This window comes from Pan paniscus, chromosome 5, assembly GCF_029289425.2.
Source record: "Pan paniscus chromosome 5, NHGRI_mPanPan1-v2.0_pri, whole genome shotgun sequence".
Classification (NCBI taxonomy): domain Eukaryota; kingdom Metazoa; phylum Chordata; class Mammalia; order Primates; family Hominidae; genus Pan; species Pan paniscus.
Window position 1 is genome coordinate 118,953,589 of NC_073254.2, and position 12,145 is coordinate 118,965,733.

Below are 12,145 nucleotides of genomic sequence, written 5' to 3' on the forward strand. Positions count from 1 at the left end.
TTATTTAACTTCAGGAAAATGCTGGGATTATATGTAACATACAATGAGAAAAACCATGACCAAGGTTAGGAGAAAAACACCTGTTTCTATCCTAAGAAAAATTACTATGGCATTACTAAATGAATATGCACTTGTGCAAGCTTTCAAATGCTTAACAAGTGACATTTAATAGTAAGGAAACTAAATGCTTAAATAGAAAGGAGCGGAAACACCTGGGCAGGTCTGCAAGTGTGGTCGTCTATTTAGCATGCAACTGCATTTTCAACATAATTAGTTTAAATGAGCTTCTAAATCTGGGTGATGTATTGCACATGTAATTAAGATTTAATTAAAAATGTTCTATAATAAATTGTTTTCCATTTCTGACAAATCACATTAGAGAGGTAGATTTTGATTTGGAAATAGTTTTTAAAATGTGTTAATCATCTGTGCTGCAAATATGAAAAAGAAGAAACAGGAGCTCTGCTGAAAGTTACTTGGGATTTAAAAAACATGAAGTAAAGGGTATAGTTTCCCTTCATATTCATATAAAATTTAGCTGAAGAGGATAGTGAAACACTTATTTTTTTATAAGCAGCAGCATTCTAAACATGACACTCAAAATATATTTCCTTTTTATTTTTGTAAGTACATGTTACATAATTTCAAACTTTTATTATGAAAACCACTACATAATAAGTATAACCTGCTGCTGGGGGGAAAAAAAAAAACTTCATCAAGGCTTTGTACTAACCTGCTAAATCCTGCAACAGAGATGAAGCCTCTATTGCCAGTCCAAGATAAATTAAGCCACTGGACAAGAGTGCAGCGAGACTGTAGAAATTCCAGAGAAGTGTCACCTAGTTTTGCCCAGTATGGTTGCAGATTGAGGTGGATGTATTGCAGAGGATCACAGCAATGCTGGCTCAGTAGTTTGCAAGTCTGTGCTAATCTACACAGGTCTGGTAGTGTAAGATGATTCAGAATCAGTTGAATAAGCTAAATAAGACAGAGAAACCAAGATCATCAAGAGTGAAAAGCAGTATCATTCTATGAAACATATAACATGATCTAACAAGGAATAAAAGTGTCATACATTTTATAACAATATTTTCACATAGTAAATAAACATCCAACAGAATTATCCAAATAAAAGAAATCATACATGCATTTGACTGTAGTGCATCTCAAGATTGTTCAAAGTATACTCACCTCACATTGCCTACTCATTTTCTTAGGTGCAAAGATACACTTTGGTAATCTATTGACTAATACAATTTGTCATACTCAGCATTACTGAACAGCTACTACGTGCCAGACACTGGCGACAGAAAAGAAAGAGTGCCCATTCTCAGAGTGCTTACAGTCCAGTGGGGATTGGTAAGGACAATGATACGTTTTAATAGCTTTGACAAAAAGATACACAGAATGCTACTAAAGCCTAGCAGACCTAGCTCCAAAGTGAAAGTGTACAGTGTACCTGTGCCAGGAACACTCAGCTTTTAAAAAAAAAAAAAAAAACTTTTAAGTTCTGGGGTACATGTGCAGAACATGCAGGTGTGTTACATAGGTATACAAGTGCCATGGTGTTTTGCTGCACCCATCAACCCGTCACCTACATTAGATATTTCTCCTAATGTTATCCCTCCCCTAGCCCCACCAACCTCCCACAGGCCCCAGTGTGTGATGTTCCCCTGCCTGTGTCCAGGTGTTCTCATTGTTCAGCTCCCACTTATGAGTGAGAACACGCGGTGCTTGGTTGTCTGTTCCTGTGTTAGTTTGCTGAGAATGATGGTTTCCAGCTTCATCCATGTCCCTGCAAAGGACATGAACTCATCCTTTTTTATGGCTGCATAGTATTCCATGGTACATATGTGCCACATTTCCTTTATCTAGTCTATCACTGATGGATATTTGGGTTGGTTCCAAGTCTTTGCTACTGTGAATAGTGCCACAATAAACATACATGTGCATATGTCCTTATTGTAGAATGATTTATAATCCTTGGGGTATATACCCAGTAATGGGATTGCTGGGTCAAATGGTATTTCTAGTTCTAGATCCTTGAGGAATCACCACACTGTCTTCCACAATGGTTGACTAATTTACACTCCCACCAACAATGTAAAGACATTCCTATTTCTCCACATTCTCTCCAGCATCTGTTGTTTCCTGACTTTTTAATGATCACCATTCTAACTGGCATGAGATGGTATCTCATTGTGATTTTGATTTGCATTTCTCTAATGACCAGTGATGATGAACATTTTTTCTTATGTTTGTTGGCTGCATAAATGTCTTCTTTTGAGCAGTGTCTGTTCATATCCTTTGCCCACTTTTTGATGGAGTTGTTTCTTTCTTGTAAATTTGTTTAACTTCTTTGTAGATTCTGGATATTAGTCCTTTGTCAGATGGATAGATCGCAAAAATTTTCTCCCATTCTGTAGGTTGCCTGTTCACTCTGATGATAGGTTTTTGCCGGAACATTCAGCTTCAAAGAGTCAGGGGCAAACCAGGTGAAAAGAGAGTCTAGTGGTAAAGACTGTGTTATGAAAGCCTCACAGAGGAGCTTGGATTTATCCTGAAAGCAATGAGGAGTCCTGAAGGGTTTTAAACTAGGGGTTTTAAACTAGAGTGACATGTTCACATTTGTGTTTCAGAAAGATCATTGTGGGCGTGCTACTGGGAGCAAGGAGGCAGGAAGAGAAACCAGCCATGGGGCTAATACAGAATTCTAGGAAATAGGAAATAAGGGGTCTGCTTAAGGCAGCTGGCAGTGATGATGGAGTAGCAAACAGATACAAGAATTATTAAGAAGGCAGAATTCAAGAGATTGTTATCTCTAATTAAAATTATCTTCTTGAACTAGTCCAAGGTTTATTTTTTCTAAACAGTTGGGGGCTTCTAGTTTCAAAGAACTGCTTAAATAGCCTATTCTGAACTAACAATTATAAAGAAAAAGATATTAAATATTTGCTAAATGTTAAAAATCTTATTTAGATGAGAGAGGGTTTTTTTAAATTTAATGTATTTATCTAGCTAAACTTTTTGTTTTGCAATTAACCTAAATGCTCTTCTTCAATTTATTTTGTTATCTAGGCTCAGTATTAATTTCAGGTCAGAATTTCACTGTTTTAAGCCAAAATATCACAAAACGCAGAGTAACAACAACATGATCTTTAAAATAAGTTTAAAGAGGGTGTAGCCAGAATCTCCCTTACTCCTGATGTTTCTTAGTAATTTTCTTAGTAATTTACTGACTTTCTAATCTGCTCCTTGGCTATTAATTCCCACTTGCCCATGCTGTTGAACCCAATCTCTCTCAGACACTGCAAAATCCCATTGTAGTGGTCCCTATACCTAGAATGATTGAATAATTTTTCTTTAACAAATCTCATCATCCAGATACACCTGTTGATGTGTAAAATATTACACAAACAAAAATCAAAAATTTCAAGTAAAAAGTAAACCCAAACATTAAAGAAAGGTCTAAAATAAGAAGTTTCTTCCTCTCTACACTCAGTTCTAACCATCCCTCTCCCCAAAGATAATCATTGTTTTTCTGATCTCTTCCAAATAAATGTGTATGAAATTGTGTTCTTGAATTTGCACTAAAAGAATGATACTATATACACCATTCAGCAACTTGCTTTTCTCATTTAATGATATATCTTATAGATCTTTCTATATCTGCACATACAGACCCATCTCCTTCCGTTTCATAGAAGTGACATAATTCAACTAGTTCCTCATTGATGTATGTCCTGCTTTTTTTCCTATTGCAAATAATACTGCAATATCATTGTGTGTATGTATTATGCATGTATGTTCATCTTGGCAAACTCTGAAAATATATCCTTATAGTAAATTACATGCATTTAGAAGTTTTGATGCAAGTGGAGAATTGCCATTCACAATGTTCCCATCAATTTATATATCCATAAAAATTGTATGAAAGTACCCTTTTGCTTATATCCTAGACAACACTGGTATCAAAACGTTTTTATTCTGAAAGACAAAAAAGGAAGAAAAGATATAAAACTGTTTTTATTTGTGTTTCTTTTTTTTTTTTAATGACAGAAATATAACACTTTCCCAGGGGAGTTGTCAATACATTTCCCGCTATCCTCTTGACCTGTTCCTGGACTCTATTCTGTTCCATTTATCTATATGTTATTTCTCCCATATCAGTAGTCCTCCAAGTAAAATAACTAAGTTTTTTAAAGCATATGTGTTGGAATGTCATGGATTGTTTGACTGCAAATGAGAATCAGGACTAATACTCCTCTATCACACTTCTTTTCCAGAATGTTCCTGAGTATTTTCATATTTTTAGGCAAACTTTTCAATTTTAAAAAATTCTGTTTGCATTTTAATTGGGACTTCATTGAATACACTGATTAAGGAAAACCAATATTTTTACTTTATTGTATTTTCCTACTCTAGGGCATGTTCTAATTTTTTAGCAAAAGTAAATTATCTGCAAAGTCTAAAGTATCTGTGACTCCCCTTGACTAATTTGGCTGTATACTGGACCACCCTGAAGATCACTGGCTGAAGGGATAAAATGCAAATCCCTTGGTGAAACCCAAACAGACCTCTATGACGCAGCAGAATAGACTCCACACTGCCAAAGACAGGGAGTCCCAATCACTGTCATCTATGTGCATGGAGCTGTGCACTGAGGCAGCCCTGAGCCTCCATCCAATTCCATCTCCTGCAGCCTCCCCTATCAAATCCTATGCTTTGGTCACACTGAAATACTGGAGTTTCCAAACAAGTCACACAGTTTCACTTCTCATCTTTGTACCTTCTCTTCCCTTTGCCTCAAGTGTCTTCTGGCCTTCATTCAAATTCTATGGGTCAAGCATTTTATCAGGTCTGGATAAAATTCAAAAAACTGTTTAAAATGTATTTGCTGAAATTATATTTCTATTTTACAGTTTTTGCAAGTGGGTAAGAATCAAAGCAGCGATTCACTCTCCTCCAGATGAATTGCTCCCACTGCTGCAACAACAGACCCTCCGCAGAGCCCTGAGGAGCAACACTGTCAGTATCTCATGCTCCTCTCTCTCCCCAAACCCAGCTTTTCCTTCATCTTTCCTCCCTCCTCCCAGTAAAGGCCAGTTTTGTCCAATCTGTGAAGCTCCTTTTCCATCACATGAGGTCTGGGTGGGATCCTGGTCCCATGGCTTAAAGACCAAATTACCTTGGACACTTAAATTCACCTTTATGTGGCAACTTTAGCTACTTCACAGGATGTGCCATGGCATTTTAACTGTAATATGTTGGAGAGGCATTATAGTTACTATTACTCTAAGACATTCAAAAGGCTATCTTACTGTTTCATGAAAGGTAAGCTATTTGTGTTATTTCCATGAAACCTGAAATACACATCAATTTGGAAAAGGGATATCTAAGTTGGTTAAAATTTGAGTCTATAAAGTTTTCTTAAAAAGAAAACTGATATACATTTTTAACCACACAGTAGTTTTCAGTGGGAGACAGAAATGCTTGGCCCTACTCTCACCCCTAGGAATATTTCGAAACTGGTGGGGAGAGGTTTTCGTGTCACATGGCCCTAGAAAGCTACTAGCATTTGACATCTGGGAGCCTGGGATGCTAAAATACCTCAGAAACACCCCAGTAGGGACACACCGAAAACAAGACTTCAGACTAGACAAACAAAAAAGTATTAATAATTCCAGGCCGGGCACGGTGGCTCATGCCCATAATCCCAGCACTCTGGGAGGCCAAGGTGAGCGGATCACGAGGTCAGGAGATCGAGACAATCCTGGCTAACACAGTGAAACCCTGTCTCTACTAAAAATACAAAAAAAAAAAAATTAGCCAGGCATGGTGGCAGGCAGCTGTAGTCCCAGCTACTCGGGAGGCTGAGGCAGGAGAATGGCGTGAACCCAGGAGGCGGAGCTCTTGCAGTGGGCCAAGATGGCACCACTGCACTCCAGCCTGGGCAACAGAGCGAGACTCCATCTAGAAGGAAAAAACAAGTATTGGGGGGGGAGGAGCCAAGATGGCCTAACAGGAACAGCTCAAGTCTATAGGTCCCAGCGTGAGCAACGCAGAAGACGGGTGATTTCTGCATTTCCATCTGAGGTACCGGGTTCATCTCACTAGGGAGTGCCAGACAGTGGGCGCAGGACACTGGGTGCAGCGCACCGTGCGCCAGCCGAAGCAGGGCGAGGCATTGCCTCACTTGGGAAGCGCAAGAGATCAGGGAGTTCCCTTTCCTGGTCAAGGAAAGGGGTGACAGACGGCACCTAGAAAATCGGGCCACTCCCACCCGAATACTGCGCTTTTCCGAAGGCCTTAGGAAACGGCACACCAGGAGATTATATTCCGCACCTGGCTCGGAGGGTCCTACACCCACGGAGTCTCGCTGATTGCTAGGACAGCAGTCTGAGATCAAACTGCAAGGCAGCAGCATGGATGGGGGAGGGGCGCCTGCCATTGCCCAGGCTCCCTTAGGTAAACAAAGCAGACTGGAAGCTCAAACTGGGTGGAGCCCACCACAACTCAAGGAGGCCTGCCTGCCTCTGTAGGCTCCACCTCTGGGGGCAGGGCACAGACAAACAAAAAGACAGCAGTAACCTCTGCAGACTTAAATGTCCCTGTCGGACAGCTTTGAGGAGAGCAGTGGTTCTCCCAGCACGCAGCTGGAGATCTGAGAACGGGCAGACTGCCTCCTCAAGTGGGTCCCTGACCCCTGACCCCCAAGCAGCCTAACTGGGAGGCACCCTCCAGTAGGGGCAGACTGACACCTCACACGGCCGGGTACTCCTCTGAGACAAAACTTCCAGAGAAACGATCAGACAGCAGCATTCGCGGATCACGAAAATCTGCGGTTCTGCAGACACTGCTGCTGACACCCAGGCAAACAGGGTCTGGAGTGGACCTCTAGCAAACTCCAACAGACCTGCAGCTGAGGGTCCTGTCTGTTAGAAGGAAAACTAACAAACAAAAAGGCCATCCACCAAAAACCCATCTGTACATCACCATCATCAAAGACCAAAAGTAAATAAAACCACAAAGATGGGGAAAAAACAGAGTAGAAAAACTGGAAACTCTAAAAAGCAGAGCGCCTCTCCTCCAAAGGAATGTAGTTCCTCACCGGCAATGGAACAAAGCTGGATGGAGAATGACTTTGACGAGTTGAGAGAAGAAGGTTTCAGACGATCAAACTACTCCGAGCTACAGGAGGAAATTCAAACCAAAGGCAAAGAAGTTAAAAACTTTGAAAAAAATTTAGACAAATGTATAACTAGAATAACCAATACAGAGAAGTGCTTAAAGGAGCTGATGGAGCTGAAAGCCAAGGCTCAAGAACTACGTGAAGAATGCAGAAGCCTCAGGAGCCCATGCAATCAACTGGAAGAAAGGTTATCAATGATGGAAGATGAAATGAATGAAATGAAGCGAGAAGGGAAGTTTAGAGAAAAAAGAATAAAAAGAAATGAACAAAGCCTCCAAGAAATATGAGACTATGTGAAAAGACCAAATCTATGTCTGATTGGTGTACCTGAAAGTGACGGGGAGAATGGAACCAAGTTGGAAAACACTCTGCAGGATATTATCCAGGAGAACTTCCCCAATCTAGCAAGGCAGGCCAACATTCAGATTCAGGAAATACAGAGAACGCCACAAATATATTCCTCAAGAAGAGCAACTCCAAGACACATAATTGTCAGATTCACCAAAGTTGAAATGAAGGAAAAAATGTTAAGGGCAGCCAGAGAGAAAGGTCGGGTTACCCACAAAGGGAAGCCCATCAGACTAACAGCTGACCTCTCGGCAGAAACTCTACAAGCCAGAAGAGAGTGGGGACCAATATTCAACATTCTTAAAGAAAATAATTTTCAACCCAAAATTTCATATCCAGCCAAACTAAGTTTCATAAGTGAAGGAGAAATAAAATACTTTACAGACAAGCAAATGCTGAGAGATTTTGTCACCACCAGGCCTGCCCTACAAGAGCTCCTGAAGGAAGCACTGAACATGGAAAGGCACAACCGGTACCAGCTGCTGCAAAATCATGCCAAAATGTAAAGACCATCAAGACTAGGAAGAAACTGCATCAACTAACAAGCAACATAACCAGCTAACATCATAATGACAGGATCAAATTCACACATAACAATATTAACTTTAAATGTAAATGGACTAAATGCTCCAATTAAAAGACACAGAATGGCAAATTGGATGAAGAGTCAAGACCCATCAGTGTGCTGTATTCAGGAAACCCATCTCACGTGCAGAGACACACATAGGCTCAAAATAAAAGGATGGAGGAAGATCTACCAAGCAAATGGAAAACAAAAAAAAGGCAGGGGTTGCAATCCTAGTCTCTGATAAAACAGACTTTAAACCAACAAAGATCAAAAGAGACAAAGAAGGCCATTACACAATGGTAAAGGGATCAATTCAACAAGAAGAGCTAACTATCCTAAATATATATGCACCCAATACAGGAGCACCCAGATTCATAAAGCAAGTCCTCAGTGACCTAAAAGAGACCTAGACTCCCACACAATAATAATGGGAGACTTTAACACCCCACTGTCAACATTAGACAGATCAACGAGACAGAAAGTTAACAAGGATACCCAGAAATTGAACTCAGCTCTGCACCAAGTGGACCTAATAGACATCTACAGAACTCTCCACCCCAAATCAACAGAATATACATTCTTTTCAGCACCACACCACACCTATTTCAAAATTGACCACATACTTGGAAGTAAAGCTCTCCTCAGCAAATGTAAAAGAACAGAAATTATAACAAACTGTCTCTCAGATCACAGTGCAATCAAACTAGAACTCAGGATTAAGAAACTCACTCAAAACCGCCCAACTACATGGAAACTGAACAACCTGCTCCTGAATGACTACTGGGGTACATAACGAAATGAAGGCAGAAATAAAGATGTTCTTTGAAACCAACAAGAACAAAGACACAACATACCAGAATCTCTGGGACGCATTCAAAGCAGTGTGTAGAGGGAAATTTATAGCACTAAATGCCCACAAGAGAAAGCAGGAAAGATCCAAAATTGACACCCTAACATCACAATTAAAAGAACTAGAAGAGCAAGAGCAAACACATTCAAAAGCTAGCAGAAGGCAAGAAATAACTAAAATCAGAGCAGAACTGAAGGAAATAGAGACATAAAAAACCCTTCAAAAAATTAATGAATCCAGGAGCTGGTTTTTTGAAAGGATCAACAAAATTGATAGACCACTAGCAAAACTAATAAAGAAGAAAAGAGAGAAGAATCAAATAGACGCAATAAAAAATGATAAAGGGCATATCACCACCGATCCCACAGAAATACAAACTATCATCAGAGAATACTACAAACACCTCTATGCAAATAAACTAGAAAATCTAGAAGAAATGGATAAATTCCTCGACACATACACTCTCCCAAGACTAAACCAGGAAGAAGTTGAATCTCTGAATAGACCAATAACAGGATCTGAAATTGTGGCAATAATCAAGAGCTTACCAGCCAAAAAGAGTCCATGACCAGATGGATTCACAGCCGAATTCTACCAGAGGTACAAGGAGGAACTGGTACCATTCCTTCTGAAACTATTCCAATCAACAGAAAAAGAGGGAATCCTCCCTAATTCATTTTATGAGGCCAGCATCATCCTGATACCAAAGCCGGGCAGAGACACAACCAAAAAAGAGAATTTTCGACCAATATCCTTGATGAACATTGATGCAAAAATCCTCAATAAAATACTGGCAAAACAAATCCAGCAGCACATCAAAAAGCTTATCCGCCATGATCAAGTGGGCTTCATCCCTGGGATGCAAGGCTGGTTCAATAAACGCAAATCAATAAATGTAATCCAGCATGTAAACATAACCAAAGACAAAAACCACATGATTATCTCAATAGATTCAGAAAAGGCCTTTGACAAAATTCAACAACGCTTCATGCTAAAAACTCTCAATAAATTAGGTATTGATGGGACGTATCTCAAAATAATAAGAGCTATCTATGACAAACCCACAGCCAATATCATACTGAATGGGCAAAAACTGGAAGCATTCCCTTTGAAAACTGGCACAAGACAGGGATGCCCTCTCTCACCACTCCTATTCAACATAGTGTTGGAAGTTCTGGCCAGGGCAATTAGGCAGGAGAAGGAAATAAAGGGTATTCAATTAGGAAAAGAGGAAGTAAAATTGTCCCTGTTTGCAAACGACATGACTGTATATCTAGAAAACTCCATTGTCTCAGCCCAAAATCTCCTTAAGCTGATAAGCAACTTCAGCAAAGTCTCAGGATACAAAACCAATGCAAAAAAATCATAAGCATTCTTATACACCAATAACAGACAAACAGAGAGCCAAATCATGAGTGAACTCCCATTCACAATTGCTTCAAAGAGAATAAAATACCTAGGAATCCAACTTACAAGGGACGTGAAAGACCTCTTCAAGGAGAACTACAAACCACTGCTCAAGGAAATAAAAGAGGATACAAACAAATGGAAGAACATTCCATGCTCATGGGTAGGAACAATCAATATCGTGAAAATGGCCATACTGCCCAAGGTAATTTATAGATTCAATGCCATCCCAATAAAGCTACCAATGACTTTCTTCACAGAATTGGAAAAAACTACTTTAAAATTCATATGAAACCAAAAAAGATCCTGCATCGCCAAGTCAGTCCTAAGACAAAAGAACAAAGCTGGAGGCATCACGCTACCTGACTTCAAACTATACTACAAGGCTACAGTAACCAAAACAGCATGGTACTGGTACCAAAACAGAGATATAGATCAATGGAACAGAACAGAGCCCTCAGAAATAACGCCACATATCTACAACTATCTGATCTTTGAGAAACCTGACAAAAACAAGCAATGGGGAAAGGATTCCCTATTTAATAAATGGTGCTGGGAAAACTGTCTAGCCATATGTAGAAAGCTGAAACTGGATCCCTTCCTTACACCTTATACAAAAATTAATTCAAGATGGATTAAAGACTTAAATGTTAGACCTAAAACCATAAGAACTCTAGAAGAAAACCTAGGCATTACCATTCAGGACATAGGCATGGGCAAGGACTTCATGTCTAAAACACCAAAAGCAATGGCAACAAAAGCCAAAATGGACAAATGGGATATAATTAAACTAAAGAGCTTCTGCACAGCAAAAGAAACTACCATCAGAGTGAACAGGTAACCTACAAAGTGGGAGAAAATTTTCGCAACCTACTCATCTGACAAAGGGCTAATATCCAGAATCTACAATGAACTCAAACAAATTTACAAGAAAAAAACAAACAACCCCATCAAAAAGTGGGCAAAGGATATGAACAGACACTTCTCAAAAGAAGACATTTATGCAGCCAAAAGACACATGAAAAAATGCTCATCATCACTGGCCATCAGAGAAATGCAAATCAAAACCACAGTGAGATACCATCTCACACCAGTTAAAATGGCAATCATTAAAAAGTCAGGAAACAACAAGTGCTGGAGAGGATGTGGAGAAATAGGAACACTTTTACACTGTTGGTGGGACTGTAAACTAGTTCAACCATTGTGGAAGTCAGTGTGGCGATTCCTCAGGGATCTAGAACTAGAAATACCATTTGACCCAGCCATCCCATTACTGGGTATACACCCAAAGGACTGTAAATCATGCTGCTATAAAGACACATGCACACGTATGTTTATTGTGGCACTATTCACAATAGCAAAGACTTGGAACCAACCCAAATGTCCAACAATGATAGACTGGATTAAGAAAATGTGGCACATATACATCATGGAATACTATGCAGCCATAAAAAATGATGAGTTCATGTCCTTTGTAGGGACATGGATGAAATTGGAAATCATCATTCTCAGTAAACTATCGCAAGGACCAAAAACCAAACACTGCATGTTCTCACTCATAGGTGGGAATTGAACAATGAGAACACATGGACACAGGAAGGGGAACATCACGCTCTGGGGACTGTTGTGGGGTGGGGGGAGTGGGGAGGGATAGCATTAGGAGATATACCTAATGCTAAATGACGAGTTGATGGGTGCAGCACACCAGCATGGCACATGTATACATATGTAACTAACCTGCACATTGTGCACATGTACCCTAAAACTTAAAGTATAATTT

General features: G+C 39.8%; 1 protein-coding gene across 4 annotated transcripts in view; it reads right to left on the minus strand.

The window, feature by feature from the left end:
- FBXL4 (F-box and leucine rich repeat protein 4) overlaps positions 1 to 12,145 on the minus strand; it is a 73,675-nt gene that overhangs the window by 30,718 nt on the left and 30,812 nt on the right. For all 4 annotated transcript variants that reach the window (XM_055113976.2, XM_034962566.3, XM_034962564.3 and 1 more), the window contains one exon: positions 734 to 978. In XM_055113976.2, the coding sequence (XP_054969951.1) occupies positions 734 to 978 (245 nt within the window). The remainder of the gene's footprint in view (positions 1 to 733; positions 979 to 12,145) is intronic.